The 19,620-nt window shown below is 44.0% G+C and overlaps 1 protein-coding gene across 1 annotated transcript; it reads left to right on the top strand.

Annotated features, from left to right (window-relative positions):
* Positions 1-129: 129 nt before the first annotated feature.
* On the top strand, positions 130-4,032 carry LOC132259329 (intraflagellar transport protein 122 homolog). Its single transcript, XM_059756905.1, has 4 exons — positions 130-285; positions 352-1,144; positions 1,213-3,609; positions 3,674-4,032. Exons 1-4 carry the CDS (start codon positions 221-223, stop codon positions 3,926-3,928), a joined length of 3,510 nt encoding a protein of 1,169 aa, XP_059612888.1. The 5' UTR covers positions 130-220; the 3' UTR covers positions 3,929-4,032.
* Positions 4,033-19,620: the final 15,588 nt, after the last annotated feature.

Below are 19,620 nucleotides of genomic sequence, written 5' to 3'. Positions count from 1 at the left end.
CTCTTTCTGCGAGACTCGCCGCGAAATGATGCCGTCAAAATGGCGTACTTCCGGCCAACTGTCATGCGTGAGAGTGTGTGAATTTTCTCCGTGTACATACACATTGGCGCTAGTGGCGCTCTCGCACACAATCTCGCATCACCGTGGCAACGAAATCACGCCGCAAAAGCTGAGGAAATACCCTCAATAGCGAGGCTTGAGAGGCGATTTTCCCCGGAAAATGCGAGCAGTTCCCAAGTGGGTAGAGAAAATCCACGAGCCCGGCGAGAAGAGTGATCACGCGAGGTGAGTTTTCCACACGCAAGGAGTTTGTTTACCTTTCTCACTGTGCTTCTCTCTCTCTCTCTCCAGCATTCATGCTGTCTGCTTCCACCCGGAGGGACTCCATGTGGTGGCGGGAGCGGCTGAGAAGCTCCTGGTGTACGAGACGCAGAATGGCACACTCCTGGAGACACTGCGTGGCCACAAGGAGACCATTTACGCCGTGGCGTATGCGAGAGACGGGAAGAAATTCGCCTCCGGAAGCACAGACAAGAGTGTCATCATCTGGACACACAAGTTCGAGGGCATGCTGAAGTACTCCCACAGCGATGCCGTCCAGTGTCTCTCCTTCAACCCAGTTTCCCACCAGCTCGCCTCCTGCGCCGTCTCAGACTTTGCTCTCTGGTCAGCTGAGCAGAAGGCTGTGCAAAAGTACAAAACCCCGGCGAGAATAAACTCGTGCGCCTGGACAAACGATGGGCAGTATCTCGCCCTTGGTCTGGCCAATGGTTCCGTCAGCATCCGGAACAAGGCGGGAGACGAGAAGAACCGCATTGAGCGTCCCGGAGGGGCGAATAGTGCGATCTTCGGGGTGGCCTGGAATCCTCCGGGCTCCACAAATGCCGACACACTGGCTGTGGTGGACTGGTCCAAGACGCTGAGCTTCTACACGCTCGGCGGACAGCTGGTGGGCAAGGAGCGCACGCTGGGATTCGATCCGCTGTGCGTGAACTTCTTCCCGGACGGCGAGTTTCTCGTGGTCGCCGGATGCAACAAACAAATGCAGCTTCTGACCAAAGACGGGGTGAAACTGGGCAGTCTGGGCGAGATGCACGACTCGTGGATCTGGACAGTGGCTATTCACCCTCAAGGAGGCTCAATTGTGAGTGCAAAGAAAGTTCTTCTCTTCTTAGACACAGTTTATTACTAATTCTTAATTCTCTGCAACAGATGGTGGGATCTCAGGATGGCACCTTGGCGTGCTACACCGTTGCCTTCAGCACCGTCCATGCGCTGTACCGCGAGCGCTACGCCTTCCGGGAGAACATGTGCGACGTGATAATCCAGCATCTGGTGTCTGGACAGAAGGTGCGCATCAAATGCCGCGATCTGGTGCACAAGATCGCCATCTACCGCAATCGCCTGGCTGTGCAGCTGCCTGAGCGAGTGGTGCTCTACGAGCTGAATTCGGCGGAGAACCAGCCGATGCACTACAGAGTGAAGGAGAAGATCGCCAAGAAGTTCGAGTGCAGCCTCCTGGTCGTCTGTGCCCAGAACATTGTGTTGTGCCATGAGAAGAAGCTGCAGAGTCTGGACTTCGCCGGTGTGCTGCAGCGCGAGTGGAACATGGACAGCTTCATCAGGTACATCAAAGTGACTGGCGGTCCGCCGGGTCACGAGGGACTCTTGTTGGGCCTCAAGAGTGGCGAAGTGTGGCGCATTTTCCTGGACAATGCGCTGCCCATTCTCGTCACGACAGTGCTGTCGTCCGTGCGGTGCTTGGATCTCAACTCGACCAGGAGCAAACTGGCCGTTGTGGATGACGCTGGCCGACTGGTGGTCAGAGATCTCACCACAGACACTCTGCTGTATCAGGATTCAGGAGTGAATTCTGTCGCCTGGAACACTCACCTCGAGTCAATGCTGTGCTATTCTCACACCGCGGGCGGATTGAGCATCCGCGTGGGGAATTTGCCGCCCAGGAATCCTCAGAGTCTCCTGGGCGTCGTTGTGGGACTCACAGGATCAACGGCCTTCTGTCTGCGCGGGAATGTGATGAGCAACGTTCCTCTAGCTCTCGGTGCCACGATGTGGCAGTTCGTGGAGGCGAATCTCTTCGAGGATGCTTACCATGTGGCTTGCCTGGGAGTGCCAATGTCGGATTGGGAGGGTTTGGCGCAAGCAGCTCTGGACAGTCTGGAATTGAGTGTGGCGAGAGATGCTTATGTGAAGGTGAGGAATCTGCCGTGGCTGAATCTCATTCTGGAGCTGAAGGAGAAGCAGAAGCGCGGAGATGTGGCCAAGGAAGTCCTCCAGGCGGACATCATGGCTTTCGGTGGGAAGTTCAAGGAGGCAGCGAGGCTCTATCAGAAGAGCGGACAGAGTTCCAAGGCTCTGTCCATGTACAGCGACTTGAGGATGTTCGACTTGGCGCAGGAGTTCCTGAAGGAAGGCGATTCGGCGGACAAGAGGGAATTGGTGCGTCGCAGGGCGGAGTGGGCTTGTTCTGTGCACGAGCCGAGGGCAGCGGCGGAGCTTCTCTTGGCCGCCGGTGAGTCTGAGAGAGCCATAGAGATCGTGGCTGAGCAGGGATGGTCAGATGTGCTGCTGGACATTGGACGCAGGCTGAACTCCTCGGAAAGCAAGAGCCTGAGTCTCGTGGCCAGTCACTTGAGGCGTCTGAAGGCTCTGCCGCTGGCTGCTGAGATCTACCGGAAGCTGGGCGAGGAGGCTCAAGTGGTGCAGCTTCATGTGGAGGCGCGGGATTGGCCAGAGGCGTTCAGATTGGCTGAACATCTGCCACAAGTTCTGCCCTCTGTTCATCTGCAGCACGCTCAGTGGCTGGCGGAGTCGGATGAGTTCATCGCTGCTCACAGGGCTTTTGTGTTGGCCGGGAAGCCCAAGGAAGCCACGAAATTGCTCAGGGACTTGGCGGAGTGCTCGATCAGCGAGGAGAGATTCGCCGATGCGGGATACTACATCTGGCTGAGGGCGAAGCAGACGTTGCAACTGCTGGACGTGGAGACGGACGATGTCCAGGAGAGTGTGGCTGAGTTCCAATCCCTCTTGCGCCTCTGCACCGTCTATTATGCCTACAGCACGATCCACAACTACCTCAGAGAGCCCTTCACCAGCAATCCGCCGCTCACGCTCTTCAACACCAGTCGCTTCGTGGCGAATCAGATCGAGAAGAGTCTCCCGCCCAAGGGTGTGAGTCTCTTCGCTGTGCTGTACACGCTGTCGAAGCAGGCCAAAGTCTTGGGGGCGAAGAAGCTGCATCTGCAGGTGAACAATCGTCTGCAGACACTCAAGGCGCCGCCTGGAGTGCAAGAGCAAGTGGATGCGACATTTCTCTCCAGTCGCGCCGCCTCGGGCTTCAGTGATCCGGAGGAATTGCTGCCGATGTGCTACAAATGCTCCAACTACAGCTCGCATCTGCAGGGAAATGTCTGTCCCAGTTGTCAGCAGTCGTACGTCTTTTCCTTTGTGTCCTTTGAGATTCTGCCCTTGGTGGAGTTCCACCTGGAGTCGGACATCACGGATGCGGAGGCTGAAAGACTGCTCTTGGCGCCGCCGAGGCTCAATGAGCACCATCCTGATCCCTTCACAGACACCATGATTCACGAAGTGAGTATTCTTCAGCATTTACTATTTGTCTGTCTCTCTGACACGTTTCTGGTGCTGTTTTAAGGATCTCAGCGAGGCCTTCCCGGTGGCGCTGGACAGAGAGTCTCTGAGAGCCATGGATGCGCGCTCTGTGCTGATCGCCAAGTGGCCAACGCCGCTCAGGACGCGCTTCTATCGGAACTTGCTGCCTGAGCTCCAGATCACCATCTGTCCGGAGTGTTTTCAGGCCTTCCACACGGAGGACTTCGAGCTGCAGGTGCTCCAGAAGGGCCACTGCCCCTTCTGTCGCACCTCCGCCGACACTCTGCTCAACAGCTAATCAGGCCGTTTGGTCTCCTGCTGCTTTTCTCTTCAGCGGCGCATTTCTGAGAGCACATGAAATTGTGATTTGGTCCGTCCGCAATTACAGATGTTGAAAAATGACTCCATGGTCTGTTTACCTTCTCCGTGGCTGGGAAAAGGGTCACACTCCACTCGCCGGTGAGTGAAAAGACACGCCCAGGCGAAGTAACGAAGCACGCCCATCGCTTGCCGTCTCGCTTGCGCGCCTGTGTGGGGCTTTTTGATATCAAAACCTCAGTTGATATCTGAGTTGGGGCGTCTGTGATGGTGGAAACGTGCAGGAATTGCCAAAGGCTTAAAGCAGGATTTTGGTTGAAAATGCTAAATTTAGGCTTAAAGGCCTGAATTTTAATTTTCAACAGCATTTTCTTCTGACTTTCTCGAGTTTCTCGTGTTGATTTGGTGAAACATTTCGCATTTTGCCTGATCCTGAAACGGCGATGAAACATTGTCTGTTTCAACTTTGCAAAATAATTGACAAATTACTGGCGTATAAATTGATTTATCAAGAGACCGCGCGCTTAGACATGGAGAAATTCACAATTGACCCTTTGGCGGTGAGGTCAAATTGCCGTCTAAATGATGCACATTAATTTGAGCATAAATCCTTGGAATTTCTTTGCCACACTCGAAGAAAATCTCTCATAATTTTTATAATCACTGCGTGAACAAATTATGATCACCTTTTTGGCCCATGAGACTCGCGCGTTCTTTTTCCCAAGTCGTGCAATAAAAATCCGAGAGGAGAGAGAGAGATTTATGCGGTGTGATAAATTTTGCGGGTTCAAATCAATAATTTTCAAGCATCATTAATCGTCAATCGATCACACTTTGATTGTTGGCCTTTTGAACAGAAACATCCATTCGAGACTTGAGGATTTCTCAGTTGACACTCTGGATGATGAATCAGAGTTTTGTATGTGATTTTTTCCCTGCAATCCTTTCACATAATTTCCTTTTGATTGATTTCGTGCGATTTCTGCATTTATCACGCACAAAAACGGGGTGGCAAAAGTCGTGAGTTTTTGGGCGGAAAACGTGCCGCTGAAATATTTGTTTGTGCGACAAATATTTATTAAATTCCAGCAATAGTTGCGATTCCGGCAATTGCATTGCAATTTCACATGAAAGTGTGACGCCTCTTTGGGCTTTGGAAATTACACACAACAAGCCGATGAAAATGTTGCCACTTAGCTGATCAATAATTCATATTGCGCGGAACAAGCGTCGAATTTCGGCCTCTTGTTGGTCGAAATCAAGGGGGAGATAGTACAGTCGGAAGTGGTGTACAGCTCAGCAGAAGTACTTAAGGAGTGGAAGTGTTGAAAAACCTACAATATTCCATTCCTACGCGCTTCTTTTACTACCTAATCATTCATATTCTCTGAATTTCCTTCGATTTTCACGCAGAAACAAACGTAAAAATCTTTTTCTAGGTTATGTAACGAATTAAAGACAGATTTATGTGAAGAATTCGCTTTTTCCTTGGCATAATTAAGCATTTGCAAGCAATTAACTGTGCTTTTTGGCTCCTTTGATGTCAAGAAACAGTGCGAATTGTGTTAAGATTGAACATAACCTCAAATATAGTCATTTGGACTGGGAAAATGTCCATTTAGATAACTTTCTGGACAATTTTGACTGTGAATAAGCAATTTTGAGATGATTTGTGATCCAAAAAGCTCTCAAAGGGAGTTTTTGAATACCTCCTAATTAAATTTTTGAGGTTATGATCAGAAAAGATGTCCAAAAACAGCGGTTTCAAGTCGATTTTTATAGAAATATCGAATGAAACCTCAAGAAATTCATTCTAATTTGGGAATTAATGTGGAAACAGACTAAAAATTTCATGTTCTAGAAGTTTTTATTGCATATTATCTCCCCCTTGGTCGGAGTGATATTTGATGTGCGAGAGGACAAAAGGTCAGCAGGAGATGCCTTAATTTGCCAACGCAGGGCTTTTTAATTAGCGCGAGAGATGCCAAATAAATATTTGTGTTTGTGTGGCGCAAAATTAGACACGGAGAGTTGAAAAATATTGCCAACTTTTCCAGTGAAAATTCACCTGAAGCGATAAATCACTGTCGCTATTTTATAAATTACAGGCAGTTTGTATTTAATTAATACATAATTACACTATGATTTATTAATTGAATGCTTGAGCAATTCATATTGTGGAGAATTCACACGTTTTCTGCGCTTAATTTTACAACTTTTCCATGAATATATTTCTTCCCTCTTGTCAACAATTTTGTCATCATTCTCCCAAATCCCGATCCCGAGTGTGAAGCTCAGGGAGAGAGAAAGAGAGTGGGAAGAGTGCAAATAAAAAATACACGTTGGCGATTTATTAGCACTTTTTCCATGGTGTGAAAATTCCTACTCGTGCGCGCACATTTCAATGCGTTTCCCGCGAAAAGTCCGGCCTGAGTTGCATTTCATGAATGATGGATTAAAAAAAAAGGACTGCGAAATGCAAACGAGCGAGACGCTTTTTTGCCGCGCACACAGACGAAATGCCAACGGAGGCGTTTGATGAGATTCGTCCCAGAACAAATACGCAATCCTGGCCGATGCAGAATAAATTGCATTAATTGAGGCAGAAGAGGCGAATGGGAAGTGCGGGAAAAGCGTCCGGCTGGAATGCAAATGAATCACACACACACACACATGCAGGGAATGGGGAAGGGCGGAGGGTGGCGTTTATTAATTTCTGATTGAGATATTACCTGAGAAAAAGGACTCGCGGAGAGCATCGGGTTTGATGGGCTCTCTTAATGACTGACTCTAGCGGGGCTCCTTAAAGAGTGAAAAAGGCATCGCCAGACACTAATAAATATAAATATTCCGCCGGATAATTTATGTCTTATTTGTTTGCGCGATCATAAGGCTCAACCCGGAGTTAAATTGAGAGGGAGAGAAAAATATTAACTCATAATTTATGATCTTCCTTTGGTCGATAGAACAAAAATGCGAGCATTTCAGAGTTTTGGCTTTTCGTCAATATTTTCTCCTGTCTTATTAATTTGTATTTTATATTCCTTTGTTTGGTCTTATTAATAAACTGTAAAGAGAAAGAAACAGTGCCTGACAAGAGAATTGCAACCAGAACGGAAGGAAAATTAATGTTCTAGCTCAATTTGCTCAGTTGACCAAAATCGATTTCCCGATATATCAATCGATTTGATGATGCTATCGATATTTTTTTGAGAATTTCGTCCAGTTTTTCATGATTTTCAGTCTCATAGAGCACAAAAAAGCCTGAAAATATTTAATTATTACCTTTAAATGCTTTTCAATACAAGAATCTTTAATTTCTCTGAGCAAAATGTGTCAAATTTACATTGCTAAGGCAAATTTTACATGAACGACAGTTGTAAACAGCTTTTTGCAAGCTCCCGGGAAAACCAGTGAAAATGAGATGGTTTAAGAGAGAAAGAAGATATCCTTCTATTGGTCACTATCACAGGAAGAGAAGAAGAAGCTTGAGAAGAAGGCAAAGACAGCGAAAAATGTAGATTTTGACAGCTGTTGTAAGAAGAACTGTCAATTTCTGAGCAACTAAGGGAATTTTGGTGTTCTTTTGAGCTAATTCGTGCTCTTCGTTTCTAATTAAGTCATTCCCTTTCTATTTGAACCTTTTCAACCCCACAATTAAGTGGAAATACGACTCTGAAAATCTGTGCTCAGATCAATATGCTCAGTTCAATCCTTGTGCCCAGAAGCTAATCAATATTTACAGATTCTCAGTGGATTTCTATGGTCTGAAATTGAGTGTTAAGAGCCAAGGACTATGAAATGTCATGCTCGTAACATTTGCAGCAATTACTGTGTGTGTTCAGTGTGAGAATTGAGGGGCAATTTATTGATTTCTTCCCTCTCAATTGTTCAAAACATGCTCAACATGTCGAAAGAACTGTCGAATGTGTATATTTCAATCTTATTGAATTATCTCGTGTATTTTCTCGCCCAATTCACGAACGCAGAGAAAGAGAGCTTTGAAAAGGTCGACGAGTGAATTGAGTTATATATCCACCCCGATTGCAACACCCTCAATCCCCTCAACAGCCAGGACGACCAAGACAAACTGTCGATGCGTCTGAGGGACAACAGAACGATGATTCTCTGTAATTTTATTGGTGCAAATTACTGTTGTTATTTCAATTACTCTCGTTTATATTTTGTGCACACCGCCAGTGTGTGTGTGGGGTCGTCTTGTTGGGGGGTGTGAAGTGATGAAAAGGGAGTCGAATCAGTGAACATTGTCCAAATGCCCAGAGTTATTTCAATGGAAGGAATCCCAGCAAAATGACATGATAGAAGTTCAGCCGGAATTGTTATCGGATGGGGTTGGAGATTTTCTTTCACTCACCAGTCGAGATGCGCGCTCTCAGAATTCCAATAATATATCGAGAGACACTCTGGAGTGTATTTCCTTCGCCATGTGCCCAATAATAATGATGATAAAAAGCGTTTATCTCCCTTTGCCTTTTGAAATGGTCACATAAATCATTATTTTCTATACAGCATCGGTCCAGTGTTGAGAGATGGGCTGAAAAAGTAGGAATTTTGAATATTCATACAGTGTTCAATTGAATATTTGTTGTGGGCAACAAAAGCGCATTCCATGGACTTTTTATTGCGTGTTTCCTTGCACGGCAAAGTGAAGAGATCTTAGGCTTATTTATTCATGGAAAAAAAAGAACTCACTCTTTTTCCTCACTTGTAACTGAGTGAGAGAGAGAGATTATTATTAAAGTTATGCTCTTTTTCTGCTCAACAATATTTCCAGTCTCCTTTGGACGGAGAGAAACAATATTTGTTTGTTCTGACCCTGTTTGTGGTCGTTTCACAAAAATCTAAACACAATAAAAGAGGTATAAATCCATTCATCTCTCATCGGAATCATTTCAAATATTCAGCTTACACATATTTCACCTCTCTGGAGGGACACACAAAACATTCTGGCATTAAATCGCATTTTTCACTTCTTGACGATTCACTGTGTGTCTGTGCCGAAGAGGCTGACATCCAAGGCTGAGCGACTTCGCCTGAGTGCTGTTCAGAAGGGCAGTCGATGTGTGACAAGGGGAAGATAATATGCCTTAAATCTGTACACAACTTCCCAACACTTTCCCACCAAATGAAATTCTGAGGCTTAGAATCCACTTGAAATCGCTTGTTTCGGTCATCTTTTCGACCATAACCTAAAAATGTCACTAAAAGATCTTCAAAGACTCCGTTTAGAAGCTTTCCAGACCACAAAATCATCTCTTATGATTCGCCAGTGAACTCAAAATTGCTGATTCAGAGTCAAAATCGTCCAGAAAGTGTTGAAAATCAACACTTTCCAAGTTCAAACTATTCTTTTTGAGGTTATGTTTGATCTTAGCTGTGTTTCTTCACCTGAATTGTGCAGAAAAGCAATGTTCTTTGCAGGCAAATGCAGAATTCTTCAGATTTGAGCGTAAAAATTGATGTGCTGGAATGGAAATTATTCACAAAATCTGTCCTTGATTTGTTACATAACCTAGAAAAGCATAAATTTGATTATTTCTGTCTTGATTTCTGCTCAAAAATGAAAAGAAATCCAAAGAATTGTGATAATTTGTCAGTAAAAGATGCGAACAGAGAAGAAATCTTGTTAGATCTTGACCACTTCCACTGACCTGTACACCACTTCTGACTGTATTATCTCCCCCTTGTGTGCGTCGGACAGCAGCCAATTGTCTGAGCTGTGCCTCGAGAAGACACGAGCTTCTGGGCGATATTTCACCTACCTGAGTGACGTGTCATCGACTCTTTCCCCAGAATGGACCATCATCTCCTGGCCAAATATCAATTTTCACCAGCTGGCATTGAACTATCCTTCCTTCACACCTCCTCGGCCATTTATCATCACAGAGGATCCCGTCATGTGGGTGGTTAATGATCGTCTCAGTTGAATTTGCCACCGGACAATTTGTTGGCGTGGCCAAAGGGGGTTCCCACCATCCCTCTTGAGGGCCGCCGGAGGGCGAAGGAAGGCAGCTCAAGCGCGCAAAGGGAAGTTAATCAATTGTCAATAATTTATTCATTTCACCCCCGACGTTTTCCGCTGGCCCAGCAAGTGCCAATCGCCTGGAGAGCTCCTTCGCACTCGACTGACTGCGCGTCGTCACCCTCTTGATCCCTGGGCATTTGCATCAATTACATGTGTTCCGGGCGGCGTGTTTGGTCGCAGGGATTTCGAGTGGAAAGACGCTCCCGAAGAGGGTGACTCTCGGGAGAGAAAAGTGCCTCAGGGGATTAAGTGGTGGACAAAAGAGGCCCAGAAGGATCAGCCCAGAAACGTGTCGAAGCCACGTCACTTTGTCTCCTCCAGACCCATTGTTGCTGTTAATTCAATTTGATCTTGATTTCTCCGATGTCCAAGAGTTTTATCTCATTTCGAACAACTTCATTCACTCTGTTTTTCATTCACAAGAAACAACACACTTCATTGATAATAATGAGAATTTTCTCACACTTTCCGTCGCTTCCATATCTATTTGTCGAACAAACACGAACAGTTTAATCGAGATCACACGGTTTCGGCACTTCTTTTTTCATTTTACAAAACAGGTAAGACAGAAATGGAAATATTTTGCCTATTTGTCCATGTGGTGCTCAAATTGCTGCAGTCTTATTTACGCAGTGTCTGCTTTAATCAACACCAAACTCCTATAAAGACACGTGAGAAATGGTGAGCGAGGGAGAAGTTTGGTCATATCATAATTAATAATGTGCTCTAATTAAATTTGAAATTGATTTATTGAACAATTCCTGCCTCGATCGCGCCCAATCTCAAGCGTTTTTTGTCTGTCTTCCATCATCCCTCATAGAAATTCTTCTCATGGTCTCACCGACTGCAATTATCTTCCAGTTCAGTGGCTGCATGGGTGGGAAAACAAAGTCAAACTCCGGGGTCTTCGCACGCCCAAAGAGAGTCAGAGAGAGAGAGAGGGAAAAGGCGCGAACGCCGGTCTCTCATTAGTACATGACTTCCGCTACTCACTGTCTCAATTGCCGCTGGGAGTTCATCTCGCGCCCATTCACAGGAATCCACCCTCAATTGCGCACTTCCATCGCCCTCCAGCACAGATAAATACCCCTGAAGATTCCACACTGAGCTTAGCTGGCAACAAAAGAAATTATTTCACATTATTTGCATTCATCAGCAGCGGCTTTGCGCGCTCAAATTCGCGGAAATTGCCTCCTCAACACTTTTGATGATGAACGCGGAGGGGAAATCAGCAATGATTCACACTCCTGCTGACCCAAGGGATTCCTTCACCTGCCCGTCAAGCTGATAATAAACTTGCAAGGAGCCAAATTTATGCAACGCCAACGATAAAAACAGGAGCGGAAATGGAAATAGCACAGAAAGAAATCACATTATAATTGCACTGTGTCGAATTTTGTGTGTTTATCCTTCATGATTGGCAACAAGGGGGAGATAATATGGTCAGAAGTGGTGTAAAAACGCAATATTTGGCTTACAGGTTTGATTTTCTGTTGATTTCTGAATTTTAACATATTTTTCTAGGTTATGTGATTGATTTATGACTAAATAACATCTTAAAATAGAAGTTCTTGTGCTTAAATTAAAAATATTTTCACTTTTTAGTAGAATTGCGTATTTTTTCTCGTAGTTTTTAACAAAAACGATGCTAAAGTAAAACATAACCTCATTTTTTTCAAAATCTATTGCCATATTGAGTCAGAAATAATAAATAAAATTAATTAAAGAATTATGATCAAGAAAAATGCACAAAAGTTAGGCAAAAGTACAATTTCAGCGGAGGAAAATCAATAGAAATTGTGTGAAAACGTGAGTTTTAAAGTTGTTAGTTAGATTTCGGTTAGATTTTAGTAATATTCCAGTTATTAGTTGACTTTAGTCCACATGTTGTAGAGATTTTAGTCATATTATCTTCTTTTACTTGTGAAAACAACACAATTTGGATGAGTTTGAGTGGCGCTAAATTAATGAGAGGCGTTCAAAGGCATTAATTGAATGTCTCAATGAGTTCTATTTTCACTCCTGCCACTGTAACTATCACAATACTAACAATATCATTGGGAAATGCGAACTGGTGACCCCTCGATGCGATTTGCGCCTTTGAAATTGTGGAAAATGCAGCATAATTTGAGGGGTTGCGCACAAATGATGCGGTGGTTGGTGAGTTAATTCAATTTGTGTCTCATGCTTTGAAGCGTTTTTATTGACTGATAATCCCACTATGCAAAAATGAGGGTCGAAGCGCCTTTACACGATGCTGGCGTGCAAAAGGGGTTTGCATGAGGTTGAATTCTATTATCAAACACAACGCCCACAACTTGGAACTTTTATTGTGACGCTGTGGTTTAGTCGAATGGCTTTCTGCGCGCTCTCTTGTCCTGCTTAACTTAATTACCGCATGGTTTAAATAATAGTGTGTGTCAGAGTTTGCCGAAAACTCGCCCAGAGTTCATTGAATTGCATTGGCGCGTCCATACAAAATATGTCACAGTTGATTTTTTGTGTTCGAAAGCAACCCTCGGCAAATGAGATTAAATACCGTGGAGGTGCGCAGAAGAGGATGATTTGCGTTTGGAGATTGAAAAGGCTCCAAGCGAAGGCTGCAGAATGATTAAAATGGCATGGAATCCAATTTCATATTTTCTCTGATTTACTCACGGCGGCGTTAATTTATTGATTTGCCTCCCTCTCTTTTTCGCCTGGGATGTGGCGAAAATCTGTGTGTGTGGATTATTTGAAGGCAGAGCATTATTAAAAAGCGTGCCCGCGAGTCTGAGACGCGGACCCGGGCTCCAATAATTTCCCATTTGTTTCATCTTCGCGTCCGATGGCTTCTGCTCGGAGAGAGAGACAAATTAAATTGTTCGCCTCTGGATATTTAACAATTATTTCTTTTATAATTTATCGATCCAACTACTGCTGTTTCTCATCGCTAATTGGTTTTTTCCATCTGACATCTGTAAGCCACTCGCGATTGCATTTCTTCGACCCGCGAACACAGCGCACCACATTTTATTGTTTGTATGCTCAACATATTGATTTTACCTCCTCAAATTGTACTCTTCGACAACGCCCCTCTTTGCCACAATCTTTTATATGCAAAGCAATTAATTTTTGGGTAGTTCGACGGCAGATCGAATGGGCAATAAAGTGTGTGTCTTGAAGGGATCGATGAGATGATCACGCGGGGAAATTGAGTAGCCTCTAGCCTCACAGGGCCGATCAATTGAAATTCCCAATGAATTATCCACCCAATTTCGCTTGCGCGATCACGCCAGCGATCTTGGAGACTCTCTCTCTCTCAAGAGAGGCGTTTATGCCATGTGATTTCGTCTCCCTTTCCAGCGATCCTTCTTCCAAACCATCACCAGTTGACCACAAAATTGCTTGTTTGTATGTTTTAATTGCGTCATAATATTTGAGAGCTCAATAAAAATCCCCATAACTCCTCAATTGATTCCACCCTTGAGTGTATTTAAGTACGTTGATTTATTTCCATCGGCTCAATCGGTCGGACGAGCGATCATCTTGGGCTGATCACGCTCCTTCATCTTTCCCATGTGAAGTGAATTTCGTTGCATGATAACTTAATAAACTTTTACGATCATCCCGTGTGAGAGGAGGGAAAATTGTGGCGCCTCGCCATTCTCTCAAACCTTCTTCCTGAAACCCATTCACCGCGAATATCATCGCGAATCCATGTGAGAAGTGCGCGCACAAGAAGAAATGAAGAATTCATTTTATGATAATTTCTTAATAAAAATTCATGAAACTCTCGCATGAATTATGGCACTCAAACGAGCGAATAGAGGAAGAAGAACACAAAAAAAAACTGTAACATTTTCTGCAGCGCGCAATTTGGTTTGTTTCCCATGCCAAAATGCGCTAATTGGGCGAAAAGGGTCAAAGTTGAGGAGAGTTTTGTCGACCATTGAAGTATTTTACACGAATATTTTTCCCTTTCGGACACACAAAATGGCGCTCATCGCCTCGCAACCCCCAATTTTGCCACCCCAGAAAATATTTTGTGTGTAAAACATTGCTTTCATCGTGCTTCAAGAGGTGATGAAGTAACAATTTTTCTTACCTGTGCGAAGCCTTTCGCATTGAGTAGTTTTCTGAGCATTTAGACTAGCGATTCTCAAGAGTCCTTGTGTATTTAAATCATTTAAATTGAGTCTCCCAGCGAGACAAAAAAGCAGATAATTTTGCCTAAAAGTGCTAAGATTGAATGGAAATATAAATAATCAAGTGAGGAAATTCAATAGCGTTCCAAACGTAGCAATTTCAAGCAAAATATTAAGCATTTTCTGAAATTCCCAATATTTCTGCTGTTTTTCGCTAAATATTTTGCTAAATTTATAGCAAGAAAACAGGAATTCTAACTTCTTTGGGCTTCTCTTCATCCGGTTTCCAGTGCCGTATAAAAGTGTCTTTAAGGCCTAAAATGCCTGAGAACCTGTAAATCTCTCTATTTTGAGGTTATTTGCATGGCGTTATTTATACAATTAGATTGAGTGTTGTTATCACGAAGTATATTATTGAGATCTACGCATTTAAATGCGCATCAGCACTTTAACTGGTCGCCGCTACGATTGCTAGTGCATCAACCGAAAATGGCTAAAATCATAGTGAAAAAAGCGAAATATTTAGCTTTTCAAATCATAGAATTCATAGTAGTTTCAAAAACCCACTATCTTATCAATAGTTTACACACACGCTCTCCCTGAGCGCACTGTGAAACCTCTCATCAGCGAGGGAAGTTAGTCGCCTCTGCTTTACCCCTGGAATTTCCCGCATCGGTGAATCTCCCTCCTCAGCTGAGGGTGGCCTGTATTCAGCTTTTCGGGGGTGTGCAGGCAAACGAAGCGAAAGTAACACGAACAATTGATAGCGCAAAGTATGTGAACAGACTACGAAAGTTCGCTGAGAGGGAGTGAACAAAACACAAAACTTCCTCCCACCATTTGCAATGGGGGATCTTTTTCTGCCATTCTGCTGGGGGATTAATAAATTCAATTTTGACTCCACCAGACGATACATGTTTCTGCAACAATTTCCTCGTCTTCTCTCTCCCCTCCACAATCTTCAGCTATTTGCAATATTTTTTTTGTCACTTTTCGGGGGATTTTCCGATTCCACCCCGCGAGTTGTTGAAGAATTTTTGCCGGAAACTTTTGTGTGTACAGGAGAGCGTGTGTTTTTTTGTCCGCAGTGTTCGAGGGTGGAAAATCTGGGGAAAATTGAATTGTCTATTTCCACACTGATTTTCCTCTTGTCGTCTTCTCTCTCTCTCTGTGGCATTGCTGTTCAAGTGCGAGGAGAGAGAGTCCTTCCCAAACAGACACAGACAAAGAGCATGGCAGAAGAATTAAATTATGGTGGTAAATTTCTATTGTTCGCCTCTGCTTTTCACAATTCTAACAATTTTTTTCCCTAATATTCTAGCTTTTCCTTGCTCACACATTTGCTGAAAAACTTATGCGAACACCAAGTTGTGCTGCAAAGAAGTGCAAAATACCTTCGCGAATCTCGTGCGCAGAGCAAGAAAAAAAAGGGTTGCATGAAACGATCTCTGCGGGACTCCCACTTTCAATTATTAGCAGATGAAAAGAGTCGCGCTAATAAATAAATTTAATACACTAAATCGCTGATATAAATCTAACACCTGATGGTGGCAGCGCAGCGCGTTGCAGCGCGGGCAGTCGCGGCTGGGATGTGGGAGATGATCGGACTAAGAATGATTCCTAAATCAAATACTTTGCCGCTGCAGCAGCCAAACGCGGAGATGATTTATTTAAGTGCACGATCCACCCAGAGACCATTTTAGCGATGCTGCGGCAATAATTTCACGTCGTTTTATACTGGCGATGACTTGTGACCACATTGTGAGCTTAGGCCGGTCTGGACGTGTGCAAGGTGAGAGTGTTGCATGCGTGAAATACTAATAATTCACGCTCAGCACATATTTCACATGCTAAAATGCGAAAAGTCCACCAAATTTTATTGTTATTGAGTCTCAGTGGCGGCTTTTGGCACTTCTTGTCTTTTCCTCCATCGTCCGGGCATTCTTGGGCTCTGGAATTCCACGAGTTCTCGCCACACGCAGAGATTTTGCGCGCTTCCAACGAATCCACCATCGATGCGCCCTCATTTTCCCCGTCTCACGAAGTCCTTCTTCGCCCTCCGAAAATTCAGGCAAAAGACTCACTTATGTACACACTTAATCCTTTTACGCGATGCCTCGTGACGTTTGTTGGTACATCTGTCATGAGACGATGTGCAAATGCTGAGAAATACACTAATCCCCTTTCCAGGACTCCCACATCTTCCCTCGCGCGCCCGTATTTGCCAATCACATGTAATTGGATGTCGTCGATCCGGGACGTGAAATGTCTCCAGTAAATATTGGAATTTAAATAAGGATTATCAGCTGGAATTGCAGGGTGTTTATGGGATGCAGTTGTGACAAGTGGCGGTGGGGCGATAAATTTCGGCATGTGCGCCGCCCCTCAGAAGTCTCATCGAAAGTCAATTAATTCAGATCCCCGAGACCTCGCATTTCACACTTTCATCTGGACGAGCATCAGCGCCCCATTAATTGAGATCCCTCAAGAGCCCCGCACACCATGTGGCGGTGGAGGTGAGACAAAGTGTATGACGATCTCGCCGGTGAGCTGAGTTCATGTATAAATTTAATTCTTCACGGGTGTTTAACACTTTTTTCTCCACTCCATCCTGCGCCTCTCGTCCTCGAGGCGCGGGAATTTATGTCATCTGACGAAAATGACCGTGAAAAGGCTGGAATTTGCTCTCATAAGAAGCCCCTAAATTAGTTGTTAGTGTCGAGGACCTTCGTCTGTGCGCGGCTTGAATGTGAAGTGGCCTCAAAGGATTCACCCGAAGGGTTGCCAAGTGGCGACTTTGAGGTCGATCCACACATTTTCACTACCCTTTGCCGTATCAATCATGCCCAAGTGTTTATTCTTCAACTAATTTCATGTCCTTTCCAGAGCCCCTCAGGCTGTCTAGTTGAAGAAATCAAGAGTTGGCAAAATATATTATGAAAAAGCTATTACAAGTCCATCCACAACTCTCTTTGTCATCGGCAAACAACTCAAAAGGTGAGCCACAAAAAATTGTACAACCAAGAAGGAGATAATACGGCTAAATAGTGTACACCACTTCCTAACACTTCCACAGACACTTCCAGAACTATAGCAGTGTTTAAAACATGCGTTTTTCCTATTTTCTTCCTCGTTTTTTGAAACGTCATAGATTTTTCTTACCGTCTAAAGCATCATAACCTCAAATTTAGGTCGTAATTGTTTCCAAAAGACTCAATTTTTACTTGTTTGATCTGAAAAAACTTACAGAGAAACAGTATTTAAGAAATATATTAAGTTTCTAGCGGATATTTTAATGAGATTTAATTTTTAATCGCTCTTTTGGATGCATTGCTGACCATAACCTCAAAATTATCTTGAAATATCTTAAAGAATCCTTGAAATAAACTTATTTGGAATCTTTTAAAGGCAAGACTAATCGATAATAAGCTGAAATTTGCTATTTGAGAGTAGAAAATCATTCAAACAGCTTTTTAAATAGGCAATTTTGTATCCTAAAACTATATTTTTGAGGTTATGATCGATCTTAGCGTAATTAATACAATTTAGCATTTCAAATTTGAGTATTAATTGACTTAAAAATAGCTCTAAAACGCCTGATATTGCAAATATTCGAGCACTTCCAGTTCTAAACACTTCTGCTGACCTGTACACCACTTCTGACCATAATATCTCCCCCTTGGATACAACGAAAGGTGGCTTCTGCAGATCACAATTGCCAGAATCCCTGGTTATTCCATACGATTTACAGATCTCCCGATCGGATTTTGCAGTGAAAATTGAATTTATTGAATGTCTCTGCATGACAAAAAATGTATTATGCATTTTTCTCAAACGGATTTGACACCTTCTCACCTCTCTCAATGGGCTGAATAACGCCCGAAGAGTGTGATCCATTCTCTAATGCGATTAGGTAACAGAGCCCGACAATGGGTCAAGAGGAGGAGGAGGAATTGTCCAAATCGGCTTTTACTTGCTGAGGTTTTGGACTTGAGAGACTCAAAAGAGAAAAAAGTTTCTCTGGCGAATTTTTGCCGGATTGAGAGTGAAGTGAAGCGAGAGGAGGTAAATTTTTGGTCCCCTTGCGTAAATCTGCATGATTGTGGCTAATTCGAAGTGACATTGTGGGATAACCAAGATGGTTTTAGGGTAAGTGATTGACAATTGTGGCAAATATGACTCTTATCAGGATGTCTCATCTCTCCGTGAAAAAAAAATTGCCTCTGAATGGCAAATTGGGCACTTGTTACGGTCTTGGGATTGCCGACGACACGTGCTGATCATCTAATCAAGATGCCATTGAAATCCCTCCTTCCAGAGGAAAGTCAACTCTGGAAGCAGAAGAGAAACACATTTTATCTCATCGGCATCTCCCGAAACATTGGACCCTTTTCTCTTCCTCCTTGACACATTTTTCCCATGATCGCGCGCAGAGGCCACAGAAAAAAAGCCTCCCCGCGTTTGTGAGCATCGCATCAAAGGAGAGATGCTGAGAATGGAGTTTATGTTGATTTATCTGTGAATCGATGTTGAGAGGCAAAAACAGGTGTACTTCATGATCACGGGCGGGTGATTGCGGAGGGAAAAACAATTAAAAATGGTCTCTGAGGAGAGGCCAGAACTCATTCCGACTGAGTGTCTAAGAAACATGAGGCCGGAGCATAAATCATACTTTATTGCAACAGGTTCCCTCGTGGTAATTGAAAAGGTGGTTTTTGTTTGTCAGAGGATCTGTAAATAATCCAAATTTGTTCACTAACGGACCGAACAGCGCTTAACAACTTCATCAGCCGATGGCTTTCTGACCTGGGAATTTGGTGCGAAAGCCACTCCAGCATATCGGTCCAGGAAACATCGCAGGAAGGGATTTTCAGAGCGCCTGCGAGAGAGAGGAAAATCCCACCAAATTATCCACTCGAAAAGCAACTCTCGAGGTGCCATTTAAGGCTGTGAAGAGTCCCTCGAGAGGACGTGGCACAATAGCGTCATTTCTCATTTCCACTGCGACGATTTATGGACCCATTCAATTGCCCACGCTTCCCCAACTCTTCCCGGGCAGTGATTGAGTGCGTCTCACCCTCGCGAGATCGCGAGCTCCACTGTCCAATTAGTTTCCTAATTAATTGATAACGCTTCACTGGAGGTGCCGTGGAAAGAGCTACCAATTAAGATGTTCTTCTTCATCGTCTCATTGAACACTCAACAGATTATGAAGACTGGCTATCTGAGAGTGACATCTAGAGAAATTAATTAAATTTGAATTTTTACAAAATATTCATGAAGCATCTGATAAGAATGCGCAAAAGGAAAATCTCAGAACATTTCGCAAATCTTCTCGGAAAGTCCACCAAAGTTTTTATGTATTTATTATCAGATGATTACTTAAATTTGAAGGGAGAGAATTCTTCCACTAAGTTGAAATGTCGGTAAGTTATTGAATCTATCGAAATGAAATTCATAATATTTCCTTTTTTAAACACATTTTCAAGAGAGAAATTG

Source organism: Phlebotomus argentipes, unplaced genomic scaffold (genome assembly GCF_947086385.1).
Source record: "Phlebotomus argentipes unplaced genomic scaffold, Phlebotomus argentipes genome assembly scaffold_18, whole genome shotgun sequence".
NCBI lineage: Eukaryota > Metazoa > Arthropoda > Insecta > Diptera > Psychodidae > Phlebotomus > Phlebotomus argentipes.
The sequence above is the reverse complement of the archived record's forward strand: the minus strand, read 5'-3'. Positions and strand labels throughout refer to the sequence as shown.